The 27463-nt window shown below is 38.0% G+C and overlaps 1 protein-coding gene across 2 annotated transcripts in view; it reads right to left on the bottom strand.

Moving 5' to 3' along the window:
- Positions 1-27463, bottom strand: part of DCAF10 (DDB1 and CUL4 associated factor 10) — a 48902-nt gene that overhangs the window by 6392 nt on the left and 15047 nt on the right. The window contains exons 3-5 of one of the 2 annotated variants that reach the window (XM_070431141.1): positions 14875-15072; positions 6655-6857; positions 4941-5054 (exon numbers count right to left, since the gene is read on the bottom strand). In XM_070431141.1, coding sequence (XP_070287242.1) covers positions 4941-5054; positions 6655-6857; positions 14875-15072 — 515 coding nt within the window. The remainder of the gene's footprint in view (positions 1-4940; positions 5055-6654; positions 6858-14874; positions 15073-27463) is intronic. The other variant, XM_070431142.1, reaches the window with a different exon arrangement.

The raw sequence follows: 27463 nt of genomic DNA on the forward strand, positions 1-27463 counted from the left end.
AGCTTGATTTTTGTAGGTGGTGAATACACAATACAATATACAGATAATGTATTATAGAATTGTACACCTAAAGCCTATATAGTTTTATTAACCAACTAGAGGCCCGGTACACAAAAATTTTTGCACTGGGGGCAGGGGGAGGTCCCTCAGCCCAGCCTGTGCCCTCTCGCAGTCTGGGATCCCTCGGAGGATGTCCACTTCCCAGCGGGGAGCAGGCCTAAGCTGCAGTCGGACATCCTTAGCGCTACTGAGGAGGCGGGAGAGGCTCCCACCACCACCGTTGTACTGGCAGCCATCAGCCTGGCTTGTGGCTGAGCAGAGCTCCCCCTGTGGGAGCGCACTGACCACCAAGGGACAGCTCCTGCATTGAGCATCTGCCTCCTGGTGGTCAGTGTGTGTCATAGTGACCAGTCATTCCCAGTCGTTCTGCTGTTAGGGTCAATTTGCATATCACCCTTTTATTATATAGGATTCAATAAAAAAGTAAAAAAATACTTTACAAAATAAATATTTCTTAAAAAGCTTTGATTTCTGTCAGCCAGCCACTATGCCTTCATTCCTTTGTCTGCATTATGCTACCACATGTAAAAAAAACAAAACCACAGTGCCCTCAATGTACGGAGTATGTCTCTGGGGTGAGGATATGGGGAAAGGGTATGACTAGAACTAAAGAATCCAAGTTCCTATAGCAAGAATCACCAATGACCTAAAGCTAATGCATTAAAACTAACTAGAAGTCCATTTGATTTGGATTATATCTCAGAAAGCTCTTCATTTAAGTAAAATCAAAGTTATGTGACATGAGAGGAATCTGGAAAAGTAAAAGATAACAATTCTCACCTCAGAAGATCTGGTTCAGAGAAGGAAATACTTGGAAGCCATGAAGACTGCCATTATATAAATAAAAGGCTATGTGTACAAGGAGAGGGACTTATGGCCACCAAGGACAGTACTGTAAACAAAAATAGATGTATAATTTTGGAGGCGAGGAAGGACACTCACACAGAAGCATGTCAAAACAAGGGGTGGGAGACACTGCCAATCATACATGCTCCTGGTACTCTGGTATGGCCCATCATTTCCTTCTACGTAGCTCTAAGGCAAGTGACTGCTGCAGAGAGCCATTGTTACTACTGGGGATACGTCATCTGCCTCGGATATGTGAAGAACCACTTGTACAGACATTGTGAGAAAGCAGCTTAAAAGTGTAATATCAAGAGAAATATTTCAACACTTCTCTTCCTGTGGAAGGAGTTCCTTTGAAGATAATGAGCTCCTTCTGTCAAACCCTTTGCAAACTGTTTCTCAGAAAAGATGTACCTTCTTTTAAAAGATTCCCTTTAGACTACTAGCATTGATGGGAACCTGTGACGCTCCAAATTACACTGTTACAACCAAATTATCTACATTAATAAAAGAGAAACATGGTAATTAGCGTACGACCGCTACCCTTTTCATTGGCTAATCAGTGAGTATATGCAAATTAACTGTCAGCCAAGATGGCGGCCGGCAGCCAGGCAGCTGGAAGCGAACATGAGGCTTGCTTGCTGCAGTGAAAGAGGACTCCAACGTTCCCTGCCTGCGCTGCCGGCCTCTGAGCTGGCAGTTTGAAACTTTGTAACAAATATAGCCAGCCGGGATCTCAGAGCTGGAGTTACACATTGTTTCGATTATAGAAAGCAAACAAACCAGCAGGGAAGCCTCAGAGCTAGAGCCAGAGCTAAAGCTGGCCCAGAATAAAAAAAAAAAAAGAAAAAAAGGAGTGGTTGGGAGCTTTAGTCAACAACCGCCAGCCTGAAAGCAGCCCTCAGCCCCTCACCCAGACTGGCCAGGCACCCCAGTGGGGACCCCCACCCTGATCCAGGACACCCATCAGGGCAAACCAGCTGGCCCCCAGGCCTCTATCCTATATAGTAAAAGGGTAATATGCCTCCCAGCACAGGGATCAGCGGAGCCGCGCTGATCACACACGCTCTGTGTGTGACAGGGTGCGGTGTCCCAACCCCCTGATTGGCCCTGCTCTGTGTGTGACAGGGGGCGGCGCCCCAACCCCCCCCCCCCCCACACACACACGGGCCCTGCTCTGTGTGAGACGGGGTAGAGCAATAACCTCCCCATCGGCCCTGCTCTGTGTGTGATGGGGTAGAGCCATAACCTCCCCATCAGCCCTGCTCTGTGTGTGACAGGGTGCGGCGCCCCAACCCCCTGATCGGCCCTGCTCTGTGTGTGACAGGGTAGAGCCATAACCTCCCCATTGGCCCTGCTCTGTGGGTGACAGGGGGCGGTGCCCTAACTCCCCTATCGGCCCTACTCTGTGAGTGACAGGGGGGAGCTCCCCAACCCCCTGATGGGCCCTGCTCTGTGCATGACAAGGGGCAGCGCCCAACCCCCTGATGGGCCCTGCTCTGTGCGTGACAGGGGGTGGCACCGCAACCTCCCCATCGACCCTGCCTTGAGTGTGACAGGGGGCGGTGCTCCAACCCCCCAATCGGCCCTACCCTGAGCGTGACTGAGGGTGGCATTGCAACCTCCCGATCCGCCCTGCTCTGTGCATGACAGGGGGCGGTGCCCCAACTCCCCAATCCGCCCTGCTCTGAGCCCGACCAGGGGCTGCACCTAGGGATTGGGCCTGCTCTCTGCCACCTAGGAGCAGGCCTAAGCCAGCAGGTCGTTATTTCCTGAGGGGTCCAAGACTGTGAGAGGGCACAGGCCGGGCTGAGGGACCCCCCTCCCCCCCGAGTGCACAAATTTTTGTGCACCGGGCCTCTAGTACCTAAATAATGATTTCACATGTGATTAAACTTTAATTTTCGAGAAAAACAAATCCCTATTTCCAGAATTAATTTTGAAAATCTGTAACAAAAGCAGAAAATAAACCCATTCTAAATAGCTAACTAGTGGTTTCCAAGCTGTGCTCCTTGGAGGTTCCTCAACAGCTGGCAAAAGGGGGGAACCACCTGGAAACCAAGGTAGAGATGGGGTAGGTCAAGGGCTTCCCTAATTTCACTTGAACCAGAGTTATTCCACTTTTATTTGTGCTAAATCCCTAAGAATCCACAGCAAATTTCATGTCAAAAATAGTTTTAATCCTGAAATAAGTTTGAAGGCCTCTGGTCTTTACAGCCATCATATCTGCCAAAGTATGGTGCTAACATATGCTGACACCTAAAGACCCAGGGTTTCCAACATTTAGAGCAACCTTACCTCTAAGCCCACCTTCTCTCTTTCCACTCCCAAATTTTCTTGTTCTCTCTGCCCAGGCTCCCAATACATCATCTCTTCTCCCAGATGTAACTTTTCATAGCATACAACTGCTATATAGCTTTGTTTTGGTGTTTACCAAAGTAACAAGCAAGCTTGTGAACTATTCTTCTTAAATTTTCTCTTTTCTCATGGACAGTTTAGTTAATCAATAAAGATTTTTTTCAGTGGTTATTAAGAGCCTTTGATTGGCCTGGCTGGCATGGTTGAGCATCAATCTATGAACCAGGAGGTCAGGGTTTGATTCCTGGTCAGGGCACATGCCCGGGTTGTGGGCTCAATCCCCAGTGGGGGGCTTGCAGGAACAGCCGATCAGTGACTCTCTCATCATTGATGTTTCTATCTCTCTCCCTCTCCTTTCCTCTCTGAAATCAATTAAAAAAAAAAAAAAGCCTTGGCCTGTTTCCCATAGGCAAGGAAGAAGGAGAAGAATCGGCAGAACCTGTAAAAGAAGTTTCTGCTACAAATTAAAGAAGAAATGCTACACATCTGGGCATAAATCTCTAAATTTAAGAGGAAGAGTTTTTAACTTTAAAGTGAAACATCACAGTCTTCAGCATCCAGAAGAAAGTGGATAAAGCTATAGGTTAGGTTAGGAAGGGTGCTCAAACCATTCTACTCACATAAATAAGCATGCAAAATAATCAAGTATGCATTTATCAAGCACTTAAAAGGTGAGGCCTCCTAGGGAAAACACAAATTACAAATCTAATGTATAATCCTTTCCAAAAATAGCTAGATAAGAAACATGCGTATCAGCAAAAGGTGACCCCAAATTACAAAAAAAAAACTGTGTCTGCCAAGACCGGTTTGGCTCAGTGGATAGAGCGTCGGCCTGCGGACTGAAGGGTCCCGGGTTCGATTCCGGTCAAGGGCATGTACCTGGGTTGCGGGCACATCCCCAGTGGGAGATGTGCAGGAGGCAGCTGATCGATGTTTCTCTCTCATCGATGTTTCTAACTCTATCTCTCTCCCTTTCTCTCTGTAAAAAATCAATAAAATATATTAAAAAAAAAAAAACAACAACAAAAACTGTGTCTGGCTATCAGTCTATAAAGAGGACAAAACGTGCTATAAGAGTTTAGATGTGAATTAGTTTGGAGAGGGACTGTAGGTGAAATCTGCATGGGGAGAAAGCATTTCAATTAGAAGATGGAAGGGACAGGCTAAGCAGCTAGCTCTGCCAGACTGGCTGGGGAAAACGGGGGAAAGCAGAACAGGGCCAGATTGTAGCTCGCTTTGTCCCACCAGCCCTCTGAGCCTGTCCGGCATTGCTCAGAGAAGGAAATGGCAGATAAAAAGTCTACTGGGCTGAAACCAGATGACTTTCACAAGCACCTAATAAACATATCCTCTTATATTTATACAGCACTGTCACATGCATAATCTCACTTAATTTCTATAGTAACCTTGATTGGGATCTATATTTCCCAACTACTTCCTCTCCAAACTACACAAAGCCAAGTCCAGGAAATAAAATCTAAGTTTAAACTCCAACTACAATTTAAGCCCAAGATACTCAAACCCAGAGACCCTGTTTAGCTTTTTGAAAAGGATAACTGAGGGGGGCAAGGAACAGCCTCATCTTTTTTGGCTAATTTTATGGATTAAAGAAACCAAAGAAAGCAACTTGGTAGAAACACTTGTTGCAGGATTATAACATCCAACTTTTAACCTACCTTCTCTTTGCGAGGCTCGTGACATGTGTTTCTCAGAAGATGAATTAGAATCACTATGATGACAAGGTGAACCAGAAACTCTAGGACCAGATGAACTTGATGAAGTGGTCAGATCTTAAAAATACAAAAAGTTCTGACAATACACCTAGCAAAATTTTGGTGATATCTTTTAACTTTTTAATCAGCTACTTGAGCCATACTATTAAAATCCATCTGAAATATGGCAAGTACATGTCCACTTAAAACTGGCTTATGATAATTAAGATTAAGATAGGACAGCTCTCTGAAGTGTTCTATCTAAGGCCTAGTCCCTTTCTAAAATCTTCTATACCAATGACTAGCTTAAGTGAAATATAAATGAAAAACCAAATAAACACAGGAGCATCATTTGTTCCGCATCATTTGTGTAATGAAATGGAATAAAAAATATCAATAAGAGTGAAAACTGAGCTGTTTAGCCCATTGTTTAATGTTAGAATAGGGTCCAAACAACAGGCTCATTACCGAGAACATGAACAGATCTTTCTTAAAGCATAGCAAAAACTTCTATTACCATTCTTGAAATTATGTGAATACTATCTTTGAAATGCAGTACAAATTTTACATTGAAATCTGTGGAAAATAAAATGAATATCAGATAGCTAAGTTTGATGTAGTACTCTAAAGAGCAATCTCTATTTCATCACACTTTTCTAGTGGCCCCACACTTCTGTGGGAGCTTCTTATTAAATTAGCTCCTTTTGATGTTATTAAGTATCAGAATTACCCTTAGAGGTCAGAAAACCTACTTAGTTTTTTAATTACAAAATGCCAACTAGGCCTTTAAATCACTGCTTCTCAGAAAGCTAAAGTTGATCATTAATGTTTAACCAGAAAAAAGAAATCTGAATCCAAAAGGATTATATCCCTTGCTTGCAAATAGACTGGTAAAACCTAAATTTCTACTTTTAGCAATTGGGCAGTTGCAGTACAATGAGGCCTACATATTCCCAAAGAAATGGCCCTATGCACACAGGAGAAAGAGTCTAACCATTTGAAGCTAATTTTTAATAACATTTTATGAACATTATGTGTTCCAAGTGGGTATGTTCCCAGATCAGCCCTCTTTTTCCCAAAGGTAGATGAAATACAGTTTCTATCACATAATGTGGATAAATTATAGTGCATAGATTTTTCTGAGCCCCAGTTGCACTTAAGTCCGATGGAATCAGCAACAGAAGAAGGAACAGGACTTCAGCAAGAGGATGTTTAGAGGTCATGAGGTAAGATGTCCCTGGCTACCTGTGTCTGAGCATTTGGAAGTCTAGGATACACTACAGAATTAAAACTAAAATTCCATATTGACTATAACTTAAAAGCTCTAGTGGGTTCCAGAACTTTAAAAAATTGATACTACCTCAGATCATCATTAATTTTTGAGATAGTGATAATTTAGAAATACTGATGAAAGGTTTTCTGGCTAGCATAATGCTAATGGAAATATTTTTAGAGTTAGCAGTTATTCTTCCTAGATCATTTGTGATCAGAGGCACAAATTAATGCTATGTCAGAGATACATATAGATAATTATATTTCCATGAGAAAAAGCTCTCACTGACCTTTCCAAAGAATGTCTTTTAATTGTCTTCCCTTCTTCCTGCTATCATTCTCAGAATGGAAGATAACATCCCTGTCTGAGATTCTTTGGAAAATTCTTCAAAAAAGAAAAGCTTACCTGAACTTGATGTAGTTCTTCTTGCTCTCAAAATGGGATAGCTGCCTACTTCTAAAGACTTGGTTAAGTCAAGATCGTGCAAAATCAAGAGATATCCAGAGGATGTTGAGATCAACATTTTGGAACAATCTGGTGTTAATCTCATTCGCATGAGAAAACGTGTGTGGAAAAATTTCTTATGTGGACACCCATCTTCTGTACACCTATAGAAGAAATCAAACCAACAAAACCTAGAGTTATCATGAATATAAGGATTCAGTGATAGTCATGTTTTTGCCCTTCAAACTACAATTTACAGTCAGTCTAAATTACACGATTAGACTTACACATGATTAATTCTTTTGCTCACCATTCACTTTCATCTCTAATTTTCCTTTTTAGATTATTCTTCCTTTCTAATATATATATATGCATAATATACTAATTAGACCGGACAGCCAAACGACCTTCTGGTCGTCCTTCTGGACAACCTTCCAGACGAAGCTAGGGCTGCGAGGGCCAAGCCCCTTGCACGAATTTCGTGTATCAGCCCTCTAATATATATATTAAAATATTTAAAGACTTTGTTAAGGTAAACTCACTTTTTATTATTCTGAAAATCTTTTACTCTTTTGTATTAAAAATTTAGCTGAGCATATACCTTTAGGTTGATAGTTATTTCTTTCTGAATATCAAGGATATTCCACCAAGTTCTGGCTTCCATTGTTGCTATTTTTAAGTCTGCTATCAGTCTCATTGTTGCTTTAGATAACTTCTTTTTTTTCTCTCTGATTGATCTTCTCTTTGTCTTTGGAGAACTCCACTTTCACTCTGATATGTACAAATTTGGATTTCTTTCTATTTATAGGGATTCATTTAACTTTCTACATCTTAAGATTCATGTTATTCATATATTCTGGAAAATTCTCTATCTTTATTCCAATATTGCCTCTCACCTATTTTCTCTATTCTTTTAAAGCTCCAAATAGATGTTAGAAACATTCACATTTCACTCTCCTCCTGTCATACTTGCTCTTTCATGTTTTATATCTCCTTATTTCCATTTGTTGCATTCTGGGTAGTTTTTCAATATCTATATTTCAACCTATTTTTTTAAAGTTGTGTCTAATCTGCTACTTGACCCATCCTATGTGTTTTTAAATTTCCATAGTTTTTTTTTTTTTTTTTACTTCTATCTGGCTCTTTTTTTAATTCCTTGCCTATTTTTTTATTCCTCCTTTTATTTACTTTTTTTGTTAATTATTTTTAAAATTATGAACTGTATCAAACCTACAGAAAAGTACATAAACATATAAGGAGTTTAAAGACAAATGAACACCAATGACTCATCACTCCTGTTAAGAATTAGAACAATACCAGTTCGTTAAAAGTCCCTTCTATTTCTCTACTCTGATGCATCCTCAGTCAACATTCAATGCTTCAAGCATAAAAGGTATTTTCTTATCTCTCCAACAATATTGATAGGTTTTAAAAATTTTAAGTTTTCTTTTCCTTATGTAGTTTCTATTTCCTCCAAAATATTTCCCCATTTGTGTAGGTCTTTACATTAGAAGCTTTTCTCAGATGTCTATCTTAAGCTGTCCGCTCATAATTGAGTGGGGAACTAGAAAGCTGATTGGGAACTCTTGAGTGCTGGGACAAGCTGAGCTTCATTATGTAGGGTGAAGCCATTTTTTGAGGAACTCCTACTGTATCTTTGGTTCATTAACTGGAAGAAGCTAAGGGTCTCTGAATTCAATATTCAGTAGGCATATGGTAAGTCAGTATCCCTGATTTTGGTAAAGTAACAAAGCCTTTAACTGTGTCTGCATCTTTTACTACAGAGATTCTCTATTTTATTCTCTTTAGAGGATAAAATTTGAAACTTCTTTTGAAACGAAGAAGGTCAATCAATCACCCAGTGATATGGCTTAAGGAAAGAAACACAAGTTCTCAAATATCTTTCACTTGAATCCTTACTTTAGCTACCCCTTCTATTACAGAGTATCCAGAGTTGCTAATCCCTCTGATTTTTAAAAAAATATATTTTATTAATTTTTTAGAGAGGAAGGGAGAGGGATAGAGAGTTAGAAACATCGATGAGAGAGAAACATCGATCAGCTGCCTCCTGCACACTCCCTACTGGGGATGTGCCCGCAACCAAGGTACATGCCCTTGACCGGAATCGAAAGTGGGACCCTTGAGTCCGCAGGCCGACGCTCTATCCACTGAGCCAAACCTATTAGGGCAATCCCTCTGATTTTTGAGGATTGTGTATAAGTTGTCTTAAGCTCTTAACTTTTCCCCACTGCCAGCCTAGGATTCAGCTTTCTTTGTACTAAGTCAAAGTAAGTTGCTAAGTCAGTTGCCACTCATTTACCTACTTTCCAGATTTAAAAATTTTATTGTCATTGCTTCCTTTCCTATTTCCTCTCCTTTATGAGTTTACCACAGCCTTTATTTTTAAATGTTTATTGTAGTTTTAGAGGAGTCTTCTAGTCCATAGATTTTATTTAGGTCTTATGACTTAAATGAAACTTTACAATTTTCTCCATAAAAGTTATACAAAATTTGTTATAACTTATTCCTGTTTACCAACTAAATTTATTAATTACTAAAAACTATATACTTTAACCTAGCCGGCGTGGCTCAGTAGTTGAACATCAACCCACGAACCAAGAGGTCACTGGTTCGATTCCTGGTCAGGGGACATGCCCAGGTTTCAGGCTCAATCCCCAGTAGGAAGCATGTAGGAGGCATCTGACCAATGTTTCTCTCGCCGATGGATGTTTCTATTTCTCTATCCCTCTCCTTCCCTCTCTCTCTAAAATCAATAAAAACATTTTTAAAAATATATATATTTTATTGATTTTTTAGAGAGGAAGGGAGAGGGATAGAGAGTTAGAAACATCAATGAGAGAGAAACATTGACCAGCCGCCTCCTGCACACCTCCTACTGGGGATGTGCCCGCAACCAAGGTACATGCCCTTGACCGGAATTGAACCCGGGACCCTTCAGTCCGCAGGCCGACGCTCTATCCACTGAGCCAAACCGGTCTGGCAATAAAAACATTTTTTAAAAATATATACTTAAAAAAAATTTTAAATTGCTTGTGATTAGGAACAATACTGCTTTTTACATTTTGATCTTATATCTAGCAGTCTTGGTTAATTCTTATTAATTCTGATAATTTCTCAGCAGAATTTCTAGAGTTTTCTATATAGACCAGGGGTCATAAAAACTGTTCTGTGTAACAACTCTGGACCATTGTTAGTTTTTATATAGAAAGTTTGTTGGAACACAGCCACACACATTCACGTATGGTCTATGGCTGCTCAGAGACTATATAGCATACAAAGCCTAAAATATTTATTACATGGTCTTTTACAGAAACTTTTGCCAACCCAATATAGACAATTACATCATCTATGAATGCTACTGTTTCATTTTTTCCTTTCCAATCCTTATATCTTTATTTCTTCTATTGCACCAACTAGGACCCTGCCACCCTCTACCCCAAAACAATGGTGAACAATAATAGTAATATCAGGCATGTTTCGCCTTCCTGATTTTTTAAAAATATATTTTTATTGATTTCAGAGAGGAAGGGAAAGGGAGAAAGAGATAGAAACATCAATGATTACAGAATCACTGGTTGACTGCCTCCTGCACACCCCATACTGGGAAATCAAACCATGACCTCCTGATTCATTCATAGGTCAATGCTCAACCATTGAGCCACGCCGGCCAGGCTCTCCTTCGATTTTAAAGAGAATACTTCTAAAGTTTCACCATTTAAACATGTGCTATAGGTTTTAGTGTATACTTTTCATGAATTTCATTTTATTTCTAGTTAATTATCAGTTTGTTTTTAACAGCTTTATTGAGGTATGATTCACATACCATATAATTAAATCATTTAAAGTATACAATTAAGTGATTTTTAGTAAATTTAGAGTTGTGTGATTAACACAATCCAATGTTAGCACATTTTCATCACCCTAAAAAATCTTTCCTGTCTATTAGCAGTCACTCACTCCCTGTCCCTACTCCCAGCCACAGACAACCACTAATCTACTTTCTGTCTCTATAGTCCTGCCTATTGTGGACATTTCATATAAAAACAGTAATCTAATAAGTGGTCCTTTTGTTTGGCTTTATTCACTTAGCATAACTTTTTGAGGCCCATCCATGTTATAACTTTGTTTCTTTTCATTATCAAATAGTATTCTGTCATATAGATATACATTTTGTTTATCCATTTACCAGTTGATAGATATTTGGATTGGTTCCATTTTTTGGCTATTATGACTACTACTTGTATCAGCATTCATGTACAAGTTTTTGTATGGATATATGTATTTATTTCTCTCAGGTAGATATCTAGTAGAATTGCTGAGTCATATGGTAACTATGTTTAACATTTTGAGAAACTGCTGATCTGCTTTCTAAAATGGCTGTCCCATTGTACATTCCTACAGTAACATATGAGGTTCGTTTCTTCACATTCTTGCTAATACATGTTGTGTCTGTTATTAAATCCATCGTAGTGGGTGTGAAGTGGTATCTCATTTGGATTTGACTTGCATTTTCCTTCTGACTAACTGCATTGAACATCTTTTAATGTGCTTATTAATCATTTGCATATCTTCCTTGGTGAAATGAATATGCAAATATTTTGCCCATTTTTAAATTGGGTAATTTGTGTACATGTAAGTGACTTGCAGGTTTTTTATGTATTTTGGACACAAATTCTTTATCAAATTTTATTTACAAATATTCTCTCCCATTCTGTAGTTTTTCTTTTCACGTTCTTAATGGTGGTATTTGATGCACAAAGTTTTAAAATTTTAGAGGCATTTTATCAAATTTTTTTTACCACCTCAGCTTTAGTGTTGTATGAAGATTTACTCCCATGTTTTCTTCTAATAATTGTATAGGTGTAGCTCTTATGTTCAGGTTGAAATCCATTTTGAGTTCTAGCTGGTTTGGCTCAGTGGATACAGCGTCGACCCACAGACCAAAGGGTCCCAAGTTCGATTCTGGTCAAGGGCATGTGCCTTGGTTTCAGGCTCGATCCCCAGCCCTGGTTGGGGTGCTGATAAGAGGCAACCAATTGATGTGTCTCTCTCACATTGATGTTTCTCTCTGTCTCTCCCTCCTCCCTTTCACTCTCTCTAAAAATCGATGGAAAAATATCTTCAGGTAAGGATTAACAAAAAAATTTAAAAAAATTAATGAAATAAAAAGCAATGGAAAAAAATATCCTCAGGTAAGGATAAATAAATAAATGAATCTATATTGAGGTCAGGGAAAATGGTTTGTGTAATAATAGTTTTTTGATATTGGCTGAGACTTACTCTGTAGTTCAGTACATGCTCATTTTTGTACATATTCTAAGTTAGCTTCAGATGATGTATTCACTATTTGTTGGGAGCAGAATTATAAAATATGCCTAATAGATCAAGCTTATTAATAAGATTGAAATAGTCTTTAATTCTTACTAACATTTGGTCTATTTTATCTATTAGTAAATGAAGGAGTGGTGTTAATATTTTCCACTAAGTTGGTAATTCTGACTTTTTTCTTGTAATTCAGTTTGGTTTTGCTTTTTATGGTTTGAGGCTGTTATTAGGTGCATACCAGATAAGAAGACTTATATTCTAGTGAAATAAATCTTTTAATATAGTACCTTTTTATCACTAATAATGCTTTATGCCTTAAACTCTATTTTGTCTGCTATTAATGTAAATACAACTGTTTTTCTTTTATTTGTATTTGCCTGTTATTTTTTCCCATCATTTTCTGTGCTTGTCTGGTTTCCAAGTGTTCTGTGTTTGTTTGGTTTGGATATGTCCCTTATATAGAACATATAGTTGGGTTTTGTTTTATAATTCAATCTATTATTATCTTTTAACTGACTAGTTTAATCCATACACATTTACTGTGATTATTGATAGATAGATATATTATCTGCCTACCATATTTTGTGCCTAATTTTTCAAATACAGTATGTTAAATATATTTTCCACATATATTTCTATCTTTCAATGTGGTTTATATGTTTTCTTACTGTACCAAAATTTTAATTATTATATTGTCAAATCAATTTTTCCCCTTATAAGTTTTACCTTTACTGATGAAGCATTTTAACATGATAGGAATTATATAACTGCATTGAGAAACATTGATGTGAGATGAAATATCCATCGGTTGCCTCCCGAACGTGCCCTGATCAGGGATCAAACCTGTAACCTAGGTATGTGCCCTGACCAGGAATCAAACCTGCAATCTTGGTATACAGGTCAACAATCAAACCAACTGAACCACCTGGCCAGGGCTACCTGTGTTTTTAAAATGATTTTTCCCCATCTTCTCTACCTCTATTGAATTGATATTTTATTAACTTTTATCCTTCTACTAATTTGGAAGTTATCATTTATATTCTTACTAGAGGCCTGGTGCACGAAATCGTGCACAGGTGGGGTCCGGCCAGCCCGCCGCAATGGGGGCTGATCAGGCCAGCCAGTGGGGGGGGGGGAGGGGCCACGGGAGGTTGGTAGGGGCCGATCAGGGTCCCGATCAGGCCGGTTGGCCTCCCCAGTGCGCGTCATAGTGACCGATTGTTCTGGTCGTTCTGGTCATTTTGGTCTCTTGGCTTTTATATATATAGATTCAAATTTTATTTCTAAATTTAAAAAATTTTAACAGGTATGTTTGTCTTAGTCTAAAGATAATCAATATGGCCCTAGCCAGTTTGGCTCAGTGGATAGAGTGTCACTCTGTGGACTGAAGGGTCCTGGGTTCTATTCCGGTCAAGGGCACATGCCCGGGTTGTGGGCTCGATCCCCAATAGGAGGCATGCAGGAAGCAGCCAATCAATGACTCTCTCTCATCACTGATATATTTTTTAAAATATATTTTATTGGTTTTTTACAGAGAAAGAGAGAGAGAATTAGAAACATCGATGAGAAAGAAACATCAATCAGCTGCCTCCTGCACATCTCCCACTGGGGATGTGCCCACAACCAAGGTACATGCCCTTGACTGGAATCGAACCTGGGACCTTTCAGTCCGCAGGCCGACGCTCTATCCACTGAGCCAAACCTGTTTGGGCTATCTCTCTCTCCCTCTCCCTTCCTCTCTGAAATCAGTAACAAAATAAAAATAAAAATAAAAAACTTTTAAAAAAATAGAAAAGATAATCAGTATGTAGCTCTATCCCCTGCTCAAGCAACATGCATAGCTAGAAATCTTTAAGAATATCCCTTTTCTTTTTACATATTACCTCTGAAACAGTATTTCAGAAATGATCCTGGTGTATTACTATATTGTTATTTCACCATAGCTAGCAACAGATATATTTAATTATTTCTCAGATCTCAACTCTTTAAATAATCAATTTCTCTATAAGGAGACATTTTATTAGTGTTTCAAAACAGAGGCATCACTGACATTTTAGGTGATACAATTAGTCCATTATGCAAACTCTCCCATGTACTACAGGATGTTTAGAAACTTATTCCTGGCTAACTAAATGCCAGTGGAACTCCTCTTTTCTTCTTCCATAGTGACAACTAAAATTGTACCACACATTATTTCCAAACATTCTCCTAGGGATCAGTACCACCCCAATAGAGACTGACTTTTCTTTGAATGATGAAGACGAAGTGCACAAATGGCCAAATAAAAACAGATTTAGAATTGAAGGACAGCTGGTTTGGCTCAGTGGATAGAGTGTCAGCCTGCAGACCGAAGGGTTCTAGGTTTGACTCTGGTCAAGGGCATGTACCTCAGTTGCAGTCTCCTCCCTGACCCAGAGGCAGGTGCAGAAGGCAACCAATCATTGTGTCTCTCTCACATCGATGTTTCTCTTTGTCTTTCCCTCTCTCTTCCACTTGCTCTAAAAATCAATGGAAAAATATCCTCAGGTAAGATTAAAAAAAAAGTGGGGGGAAAAGTGGAAAAAAAATAGAATTGAAGGACAAAAGAATAAAAAACACTTCAGTTCAGGAAACTTATCTTATAAACCATTTTTTCATAATTAACTATGCTACTTGGTCTCCTTTCCATAGAAATTTCTCTATGTGCAAGCAACAAAAGATAGAATTACTTTTTGATTGTTTTTTCCCCCCACAAAACCAGTTTCTTTCTCCTAAAGAGATATAAAAGTTGAGACAGAACACTGAATTTGTTTACCATCTTAAAAAAAATCCTAAAATGATCTCCTATTCACAAACCTGTTGGTGTCCCAAATAATGACATTTCCATCAAATCCTGATGTTACTAAGAGTCTTGTATTAGTATCATATTCGATGTTCTTCACCCAGCTAGTGTGACCATGTAAAGTGCATACTTTGGTGTTCAATTTTCTCAGATCCCATAGTGCTATTGTAGTGTCATCAGAGCAGGTAGCAAACAGCCGGTTATCAAGAAATCTACAAAGCAGAAAAGAAAAACTGGTTTACTTAATCTCTTATTTAAGAAATCTTGAGAAACCATATTACCTAATCAAGAAAACAAACAAAAAAGGCCTACAAACTCACTGTATAAGCCCAATCATTCTGATATACAACATATAGTAAATATCATTCACATAATCACAGAGAAAGAAACTGATTTAATGAGGGCCACATTGCAATTTTATCCACTGGCTTTACAATGTTGATTTTTGTTAAAATATATTTTATTGATTTTTTACAGAGAGGAAGGGAGAGGGATAGAGAGTTACAAACATTGATGAGAGAGAAACATCGATCAGCTGCCTCCTGTACACCTCCTACTGGGGATGTGCCCGCAACCAAGGTACATGCCCTTGACCAGAATCGAACCTGGGACCCTTCAGTCCACAGGCCGACACTCTATCCACTGAGCCAAACCGGTTAGGGCTACAATATTGATTTTTATTTGGAAATGGAAATAGGAATAGGTGTTTGGAGTACAGTTGTAAAGAGAAAAAAGAACTTTAAAATCTGTATAGGAAACACAAATGGTGAGAAACAATTTAATAGGAGACAGAAGAGATTTTGAAGACAATTTCCAAGGAAGACATGTTAAACGTAAAGGGTTAAAAATTATGAGAAATTTTTACTCTGCTACAAGTAACATCACTTTCTTTTCAGAACACATGCATATGCAAAAATTGCTATTAAAATGCTATCATTTTCATCTATTAATTCAAAGGCATTCTCCAAATAATCTCGTCTCGCACCATTTTATTAGGACCAGTCAAGATTACAAGATAGGAAGGAAAAAAAGGAGACATATGTAATACTATTTGTAATACTTTAAGCAATGAAACAATTAAAAAAAAGATTACAAGATAGAGAATTAAAATACTCTTTTCAATTCAAACTTTTAATTATTTCACACTAATTTTTTAATCCTTATTGAGAATATTTTTTATACAAATACTTAAAAAATAACAAATATACCAATCACACTTGAATTTCTGCCTAATTCAACACTGGGATGCTTTCTCTAACACAGTGATGGCGAACCTATGACACACGTGTCAGAGGTGACACGCAAACTCATTTTTTTGGTTGATTTTTCTTTGTTAAATGGCATTTAAATATATAAAATAAAAATAAAAAATATAAGTCTTTGTTTTACTATGGTTGCAAATATCAAAAAATTTCTATATGTGACATGGCACCAGAGTTAAGTTAGGGTTTTTCAAAATGCTGACACGCCGAGCTCAAAAGGTTCGCCATCACTGCACTAACATGCTTTTTCATAAAACTTCCTAAACTCTCGCAGAAGATATGAATTCTGGAGCTTCTTTCAAGATAAAATTATATATAATTATTTTCTATCAGAAATCAACCTCAATATCCACAAACACCACAATGACCTTCCTGAAACTTAACATGGTTTTAAAATTTCAGGCCTTTGTTTGGGCTGTTCTGCTACCTGAAACTACCTCCTCCTACCCTTCACCTGGCTAACATTTGTTTTCTTGCTACTATTCAGCTATTATCCCCTCCACGAAGCCTTCCCTCTCCATCCAGCCTGGGAGAGGTTTATCGATCTTCTAAGCATTCTACACTTCTATTACACAGCTTAATATTTCAATGTACTTCGTCATGCTATCTTCTTGAAGGCAGGGGGAACTTGTCTGCATGGTTCATGGTTAGATCTGCAGTACCTAACACACTTGTGCCAGGCACATAATAAACACTCACAAATATTTATTAAATGAATGAATGAGATAGGAGTTCACTGCCTGGTGGAAAAGACATTATAAGTACATGTAAATAATTATGCAAGATAATTGCGTGGAATTAGCAGAGAAAACAAAGTGGTTAGGAAAGACTTCATGGTGGTGTCATTTGAACTGACTTTAAAAGATGAGCAGGAACTCATTTGAACTGACTTTAAAAGATGAGCAGGAACTCCTTATATAGAAGCATGTAAGGATGTACTCTGAGAGACTTTTAGGAGTGCTGTGTATGAAAAAGTAGAGACAAGTAGAGAATATATCATGGATTTATTCTATAATGATTCCCAATAATTATTTCTTAATTATAAATACATGCCCATTGAAAATATTTTTTAATGGAGAAAAAATTCCACCACCAAAAATAACTGCTGTTCCTGTATTTCAAACCTAATATTATCTCATAAATATTTTGCTACCTCATTAAAGATTTATTGACAAAATCATTCTTAATAGCTGAGTAGCATTCACTGTATAAATAAACCATAATCTTTTTTCTTTTTAAAACTAAAATGCAGCCCTGACCGGTTTGGCTCAGTGGATAGAGCGTCGGCCCACGGACTAAAGGGTCCCAGGTTCGATTCCAGTCAAGGGCATATACCTTGGTTGCGGGCACATCCCCAGTGGGGAGTGTGCAGGAGGCAGCTGAATTGATGTTTCTCTCTCATCAATGTTTCTGACTCTCTATCCTTCTCCCTTCCTCTGTAAAAAATCAATAAAATATATTTAAAAAAAAAACACTAAAATGCAATTGTAAGCTGTTTCGATTGCTTTCAATATTTTACTATTATAAAATACTATGATGGCCCGGCCAGCGTGGCTCAGTAGTTGAGTGTTGACCTATGAACGAGGAGGTTATAGTTTGATTCCCGGTCAGGACACATGCCCAGGTTGTGGGCTTGATCCCCAGAGTGGGGCATGCACAAGGCAGCCAGTCAATGATTCTCTCTCATCATTGTTGTTTCTCCCTCTCTCTCCCTCTCTGAAATCAATAAAAATATATAGTTTATAAAAAAAAAACCACACCTTGACAAATCCCCTAACAGCCAAATATTACCCACATCCCTAGTTATTTTTCTAAGTGCATTTCCAGAAAAATGTATTGCTAAGTAAAAAGGGATTTTTAAAAATGTAAGGCTTTTGATACATATAGTCAAATTATCCTCAAAAGAACATACCAATATGTAGTTCCACCAGCAGTGAGGAGAGTCCATTTCTCCAAACCCTTGCCACACAGATATTTTTAAATTCTGCTAAGTGCCAGGAAAAAAAAAACACCTATTTAAAAAGCTTGATTTCAGAGAGGAAGGGAAAGAGAAAGAGAGAAACATCAACAATGAGAATCACTGAGCCTCCTGCACGCCCCCCACTGGGGATGTACTGGTAGCCCACTGTAGATAATTTAACCATGTGGGCATGTGCACTCACCGGGAATCAAACCCTGACATCCTGGTTCATAGGTTGATGCTCAACCACTGAACCACACCAACTGGGCAAAAATCATTTTGTTTTAGGTTAAAACTTTTCTCTTTAGTAAAGATGAACTTTTTTCATATTAATTGGAAGATTATATTTCTTTTGTGAATTGCTATCAATGTTCCTTACTGATTTTCCTTTTGCAGTATTATTTTTATTATTGAGTGATAAAATCTCTTCATGGTAACAATTATATATCTTAATTTTTCAGATACGGTGTATTAAACATATTTTCTACATATATTTCTTTCTTTTTTTAAATATATTTTATTGATTTTTTACAGAGAGGAAGGGAGAGGGATAGAGAGCCAGAAACATCAATGAGAGAGAAACATCGATCAGCTGCCTCCTGCACGCCCCCCACTGGGGATGTACCCACAACCAAGGTACATGCCCTTGACCGGAATCGAACCCGGGACCCTTGAGTCCGCAGGCCGACGCTCTATCCACTGAGCCAAACCGGTTCTGGCTACATATATTCTATCTTTCAATGTGGTTTATATGTTTTCTTACTGTATCAAAATTTTATTATCAAATCAAATTTCCCCTTATAGTTTTATCTTTACTGATGAGGCATTTTAATGTGTTCCACACATGATAGGAATTATATAATTAAAAAAAATATAATGACAAAAGGCTACTGAAAGTCAAACTTTTAAAATAAATTGATCATCATAAGAGTATCTTTATACATTTGAAAATTTAGGGAAAAAATATGAATAAGGTATTTTGTTTAATCTAGAGAAAATAATGCACATATGGATTGAAAACCCCAGTGGTATTATATTGCTGTAGGTCACAGTAGTCTACCCTGAAGGATTTAAAGCAAGACAGTGACATAATTAAATAAGAATTTCAGAAAGATCTCTGAGTTGGCTAGGTTCCAAAACTCTTGGATTTTCATAAAAAATAAAGTGAGTAATCAGGTTTAAAATTTTTGTCAATAAGGTTATTGAAAAAATTACCATTGTTACATGAAAGCATATTTTAAAACCAAGAATGAATATAATCTTAAAACAAAAGCTAATAATTTTGAATTGAATAAATCTACCTTGATGAAAACTTCAATACTTTGACTTTAGTTTTCTCATTTTTTTGCCTCAAAGTATTACCTGTTAAAAATTTTGGTATTAGAGCCCTAGCAGGTTGCTCTAATGGTTAGATCATTGGCCTGCCAACTGAAGGGTCCTGTCTTCAATTCCAGTCATGGGCACAATGCACCTCAGTTGTAGGCTCCATCCACGATCCCAGTCTGGGAGTGTGCAAGAGGCAACCAATCAGTGTCGCTCTCACATCAATATTTCTCTCTCTCCCTGTCTCTCCCCCTCCCTTTCATTCTGTCTAAAAATCAATGAATATCCTCTCAAAAAATTTCCTCAGGTGAGGATTAACAACAACAAAAAATTTTGGTATTAGATCCCTGGCCGGATAGCTCAGTTGGTTAGAGTGTCGTCCCCAAAAAGGTTACGGGTTTAATCCCTGGTCAGGAATCAACCAATGAATGCATACATAAATGGAACAACAAATTAATGTTTCTCTTTCTCTCCTCCCCCCACCTTCCTCTCTCTCTAAAATCAATTTTTTAAAAATTTGGTATTAGAGAATGATTGGTAAAGAAAGTAGATAAATTATAGAAAAATGTAGACTAGGAGACTGGTTAAATTATCTACAGTTCTTACCCCAAAGTAAGCAGATGCAGTGAATGTAAAGTTTTAGACAAGTTTTTGGAGTTCTGGTCCAATCCTCTCAAATGAAAACTCAGTCTAGCCTAATTAGTTAATAATTGTAATATGTTTTTAACTCCATAGTCCCTAATAAACAGGAGACACTTCACACACACACGAAATCTATGAGTTTCTGAATTACAGAACTTCTCTGTATGTCCCCATCAAACCCCAACATATGACTATAATAACTCTTGATAAATTGACATATAGATAAATTGAGGTCTTCATTATCAGAAGATAACTGGTAAAAAATGACAGTAATTGAAATTGAGTTTTCTTAAACAGGAACCAACATTTCATTGTACAAGGGAAAGAAAGTATTGAGTAGTTATCTAAAAATAACTAAAAATCATGGAAATAAGCCTTTCTTACATTTATTTAACTACTAGAGGTCCGATGCACGAAATTCGTGCAAGGGCCTTGGCCCCCACTACTGCGGCAGCCTCCTCTGCCTTGGCCCCTGCCTGCTGCCACCACAGCTGGGGGCTGCAGCCAGGGCCTCTGCTGCCTCTGCCTCAGCCCCTGCCTGCTGCGGCTTTGTCCAGAAGGAATGACGTCCAGAAGGACATCTCGTCTAATTAGCATATTAGGCTCTTATTATTATAGATGTGCAAATTCTTAGAACAAGAATAAATTAAATGTTTGGGTTTTTTTACATAATTTTTAAAATGAAATTATGACATCAGAATATTGCATCTTTACTTCATACTTGAGTTTTGTACTATAATCATAAAAAGGCTAATTTCCTGTATGATATTCAAGGGCTTTATTGCTTTTCCCATGAGCCTTTCCTTAGTCATGTGAGATACATAATTTTTCAAAGTACCTATCATCTCATCATTTCTGTTATTTTCTTTTCTCTAATTGATAACTAGTTTAACTCGATCAAATCCTCATTTTCCAATGATTTTATATGTAATCAATTCTACTAGTAAACATCACTCTCAGGGTTTTGTGAAATTCTACATCCTTTGCAAGATAAGAAAATTTCATGTTCCCAGGGCTAAGCACTGAATTATAGTATATTGTTTGAAATATAACAATCAGGAAAAGACCAACAGACAATGGGAGAGAAAAGTAGATTCTGGCATATTTAAATGGGTACTAGTTTTTTAACTGCTATATCATGAAGTAAATATTCTTATGATAACCTCAGTTCCCCCTGTAACCACATAATTGGGGGAACTTGATTATTAAATGGACTTGTAAATCTATATCCAGAGTCCTCATGAATTACAAGGAAGCCTACACAAGGGGCTTAAGAATTTAAATTACATACTTTCCCTAAATATGAAGCAACAGAAAATGCTCTCCACAATTATCAACATTTTTATTTATAAGATAAGCAAACCTCAAAACTACAAAATAAACTAGAAGACATTACTAAGTATGTGCATGCCCTCATCTCTGAATAGTATAGGTCTAATGGAACTGAATATGAATTCCAGCTTTACCACTTATTGTATACACTGAGTGGCCAGATTATGATGACCACCTGATGTTTGTAGGCAAATTAGCTATAATTTCACGCTGAAGTTGCTAGAGGGCCAGACCACTATAAATAGGGAAGCAGGTTGTTTACCACAACAGAAGTGATTTTTTTCTGAAGATATGGGTAAACAACACGATTTAACAGCCTTTGAACGTGGGATATATATATATATATATATATATATATATATATATATATATATATTGAGTGGCCAGATTATTATGAACACCTAACATTTGTAGGCAAATTAGCCGTACACTGTATGGTATGGGATATGGAAGGCAAAGGCCTGTTCAAACACCTTTGCTGTCTGCAGTTATCAAGATAAAACGTCTCCAATTTGCACAGGAACACAAGGATTGGACAGTCGAGCATTGGAAAAAAGTCATGTGGTCCGATGAATCATGTTTCCAGTTGCATCATGCAGATGGCAGAGTAAGAATTTGGCAGAAACAGCATGAAAGCATGCACCCCACATGCATGAGTATAACCCTTCAAGCTGGTGGGGGCAGTGTTATGGTTTGGGGCATGTTTTCCTGGCATGATTTGGGCCCTTTAATTCATGTGGAACAACGTCTGAATAGCACAACATATCTATGTATTGTTGCTGATCAAGTTCATCCTACCATGTTGATGACGTATCGCAATGGAGATGGCTTCTTCCAACAAGACAATGTGCCATGCCACAGTGCTCGTATTGTGCAGAAGTGGTTTCAAGAACATGAGGCAGACTACCTTGCTTAGGTAGCCCCCACAATCACCAGATCTCAATCCAATTGAGCATTTGTGGGATGAAGTTAAAAGAGCCACCTGGCAGCTGGCTCCACAGCCATCAAATTTCACAGAACTGGACAGTGCTATTCATCAGGCATGGTGTCAGATTCCTCGCATCACCTTTCAACATCTCGTGGAGTCAACACCAAGAAGAATTGCCACAGTACTGAAGGCAAAAGGTGGCCCAACGAAGTACTGATGGATGGTCATAATAATCTGGCCGTGTGTGTGTGTGTGTGTGTGCGTGCGTGCGTGCGTGTGTGTGTGTGTGTGTGTGTATGTATCTACCACATTCAAAGGCTGTTAAATCTCGTTGTTTACCCATATCTTCAGAAAAAAATCACTTCTACTCTCGTGGTAAACAACTTGCTTCCCTATTTATAATGGTCTGACCCTCTAGCAACTTCAGCGCGAAATTATAGCTAATTTGCCTACAAATGTTAGGTGGTCATAATATACCTTGGGCAAGTCTCTTTATCTGGGTTGCAGTTTCTTCATTCCTTAAAATGGGTACAATATCTGTCTCACATCAGGATACCATGAGAAGTAAACATATTATGTATGAAAAGTACTTCACAAAAGGTTTGGCACATAGTAAGCACTCAAAAAATGGAAGTTAGTATTAAGTAATACACACTTACGCTCATGCCAAGGACTTCCCAAATCCTTACTCAAAACTCTAAAGTTATATTACTTCTAAAAAAAGCTTCAAAATCTGTTTTTTTTCTAACCAATAGATAAGAGGCAAATTCAAATTTGTAGGTGTGGGGTACTAGGGCAGGCACATTGATAGCAGCAAATGAGAGCTGACATTAATAAGGAACACAAATTCTAATAGCAGATTAGTCAGAGCCATTTTGAGTAGGGGCAAACAACTTGGTATACGTCTTTTCTTTTTGAGGTAATAAAATTTTATATTGTGAAATATTAGAAACATAAAGAAATGTATGAAGAATATAACAAACACCTGTGATACTCACCACCCAGCTTTATCAAATTTTAACATTTTGTATCATTCAGATTTTTAAAAACATTACAAACACAGTTGAAGTACCCTGTATATCCCTCCCCAAACCCATTCCCCTCCCTCCCTCTCCAGAGGGAACCACTATCCAAAATTTGTTGTTACTCCCCACACAATTTTTTAATACCATGAATTCATAAGTATGTAGCTATAAACAATTGATAATATTGTTTTGCATGCTATTCTTTAAATACTTAATGAGCACCCACTATGTGCTAGGCATAGTTCTAGGTGCTGGGGATAAAGCAGAGAACAAACAGAGAAATACATGCCCTCATCAAGCTTGTGTCTGTATATTTTCAAACTTTATATAAATGGTATCACACTGTACATACAGCTCATTCTACAGTTTGCTTTTCTGGCTCAACCTCAAATTTCTGACATGTATCTCACATGCTGATTCTTTTAGTTTTAACGGATGTATAGTATTCCATTGTATAAGTATACCAGAGTTGACCTTCCTCTTGCAGATTTATTTCCAACTTCTAATACTAATAATGCTATAATGAACCTTCTTAACATATCTCCTTGCTCACATGTGCTATAACTTATTTTTAAAAATTGATCTTCAATTTTACCTGATGTTGCAAAATTGCTCTTCAAAGTAATCTTACCAATTTATACTCCATCAATAATATCTAAGAGTTTCTATTTCTCAACATCTTTGGTATTTCTTCACTGCTATTTTTATTTGCATTTCCATGGTAACTAGTAAGCTTGAAAATCTTTCCATATTTATTGCTTAGTTTCTCTTATGCGATTCTCTGTCAATTTTGTTCCAGAATAATTGTCTTATATATTCTGGATACTTATCCATTTTTTAGTTATGTGCATTAAAAACATCTTCTCCCACTAGCCTATAGCTTGTCTTCTCACATTCTTATGTCTTTGGTTATAAGGAAGTTTTAAATTTTAATGCAGCTGAACTTTTAATCCTTAATGGTTTATGCATTTTGTGTATTTAAAAAAATCCTTTCTTATACTTAGAGTATAAATATATTCTATATTTCTTCTAATGCTTTAAAGGTTTTCTTCTATAATTAGGTCTTTAATCTAACTGGCAGTAATGTTTAGTTATGGTATGAGATAAAAATCTAATTTTATTTTATTTTTTTCATATATATAACCAGTTCTCTGTTTTCCATCCTCCCACCCCCACAGTGATTTATCATGCCCCTGCTGTCATATGTTAAATATCTGGAAGCACTATTTCGTTCCATTAGTCACTTAATCTATCCCTGTCCTAAGACTATGTTTGATATCTGGAGAGGTGAGTACTCCTACCATCTTAAGTCTTCTTCAAAACAGTCTCAGATATTCTTGGCCTTTGCTGTTCAATATGAATTTTAAAATAAAGTTATAAAAACTTGATATTTTTATTAAAACTGCACTAAATTTATAGATTAATTTGGGAAGAAATGACTTCTTTATGATATTGAGTTCTCTACTCCAGAGAATTATTTGCATTTATTTTTGGACCACATGGTAGTGTGAATTTAGGTCCCACACATGCAAGAAGGCTGGCTTGTGGTTAGAAATCCAGATTTTCTGACACCCCTCTACCCAATGCCACAGTTTAGATCAGTGATGGCAAACCTTTTGAGCTCAGTGTGTCAGCATTTTAAAAAACCCTAACTTAATTCTGGTGCTGTGTCACATATAGAAATTTTTTGATATTGCAACCATAGTAAAACAAAGACTTATATTTTTGATATTTATTTTATATATTTAAATGCCATTTAACAAAGAAAAATCAACCAAAAAAATGAGTTGCGTGTCACCTCTGACACATGTGTCATAGGTTCGCCATCACTGGTTTAGATGAACAATGTGATTTATTTCTAGATCACTATTTTTGCTAAAAGTATAACCCTTTCAAGTCCCACCCTTCTGCAGAGTTTTCTACTAGACTCCTCAGCTTCAACTGACGACAGAATTATTCTCCTGTCCTCTGTACTCCTCATAAATGTTAAAACAGAAGCTCAAGGTCAGCAGCATTTTGCTAAAGCCTCCATGGTAAAAGACAGCTTGAATACCTATTTACTTCCTCGTATTCCTGCTTCAACTTCATTTTTGGCCCTAGGATTCCTTTCTTTCTTATCAGCTCAACTGTACATTAAAAATATATATATTTAGCCCTAGCTGGTTTGGCTCAGTGGATAGAGCGTTGGCCTGCGGACTCAAGGGTCCCACTTTCGATTCCAGTCAAGGGCATGTACCTTGGTTGCGAGCACATCCCCAGTAGGGGGTGTGCAGAAGGCGGCTGATCGATGTTTTTCTCTCACTGATGTTTCTAACTCTCTATCCCTCTCCCCTCCTCTCTGTAAAAAAATCAATAAAATATATTTATATATATATATATATATATATATATATATATTTTAAATATAAATATAAATATAAATATATATATATATATATATATATATATATATATATATATATTTATTTATTTATTTTGCTCTGGCCCGGTGGCTCAGTTGGTTGGAACATCATCCTGTACACCAAAAGGTTGCAGGTACAATTCCTGATCAGGGCACATACTAAGTTGTGGGTTCGATTCATTTTTTTTATTGCTTAAAGTATTACAAAGAGTATTACATATGTTTCCTTCCCACCCCCCCCTTGACATTCCCCCGGCCTCCCATACCCCCCAGTGCCCCATGTCCATTGGTCATGCCTATATGCATGCATACAAATCCTTCGGTTGTGGGTTCGATTCTTAGTCAGGTGAGTGTGGGAGACAACGGATCCATGCTTCTCTCTCACATTGATGCTTCTCTTTCTCTTTCTCTTCCCCTTCCTCTCTCTAAAAAATCAATTTAAAAAAATCCTCAAGTGAGGATTAAATATATTTTAAAATTTTTAAAAAATATATTTTATTGATTTTTTACAGAGAGGAAGGGAGGGATAGAGAGTTAGAAACATTGATGAGAGAGAAACATCGATCAGCTGCCTCTTGCACACTCCCCACTAGGGATGTGCCCGCAACTAAGGTACATGCCCATGACTAGAATCGAACCTGGGACCCTTGAGTCCGCAGGCCGATGCTCTATCCACTGAGCCAAACCGGTTAGGGCTATATTTAAATTTTTAAAAATATATTTATAATTGGTTTCAGAGAGGAAAGGAGAAGGAGAGATAGAAACATCAATGATGAGAGAGAATCATTGCTTGGCTGCCTACTGCATGCCCTCACCCACACTGGGGATTGAGCCTGCAACCTGCATGACCCTGACTTGGAATCGAACCGTGACCTCCTGGTTCACAGGTTGACACTCAACCACCGAGACATGCCAGCCAGACAATAGTTAAAATTTTACCCAGCGTTTCTAGTTTATCTTATATAGCCTCATTTTTATCTGCTTAATTTATTAGTTTGGGATGCAACTATCTATATATATAAAAGCCTAAGTGACCATTCGACCGGTAGCTATGACACACACTGACTACCAGGGGCCAGATGCTCAATGCACAGGCATGGAAACATGGAACAGATTGATGAATCTCAGAGGGACGGGGGCAGGCGGGAAGAGATTAACCAAAGATCTTATATGCATACTAGAGGACCGCTGCACGGATGAATCCATGCAGCAGGCCTCTGACATCTCCCGGGGGGTCCCAGATTGTGAGAGGGCGCAGGCCAGGCCAAGGGACCCTAGTAGTAAAATATCTCACTATGACTATCTATATATACTATATAAAAGCCTAAAGCGACCAGCTGACTGGCCAGTAGCTATGACACGCACTGACCACCAGGAGGCAGATGCCCAATACAGCTTGGCAGCTGCGGTTCTTGGGTGATGCATCTGGAACCAGAGAGGAGGGAGCCCGATTCCAGGGTGCGTTTCGCAAGAACCACCCTCTCACTATCCGGAACCCCTCAGGGGATGTCAGAGAACCGGTTTCAGCCTGATCCCTGCAGGCCAGGCCAAGGGACCCCACCGGTGCATGAATCTGTGCACCGGGCCTCTAGTAGATTTAGAATTCCTTATCATTCCGTCTTTGGTTTTTATACTTCAAGTTGTATACAAGTTCATGATTATATATATCTTCCTGATGGATTTTTCCTTTTCTTAATATGTACTGTTGCATTTTTTATTAAAGACTTTGG

The sequence above is a fragment of the Myotis yumanensis genome, unplaced genomic scaffold (assembly GCF_028538775.1).
Source record: "Myotis yumanensis isolate MYYU_CA2020_CCGP unplaced genomic scaffold, mMyoYum1.0.hap1 SCAF_12, whole genome shotgun sequence".
Lineage (NCBI taxonomy): Eukaryota > Metazoa > Chordata > Mammalia > Chiroptera > Vespertilionidae > Myotis > Myotis yumanensis.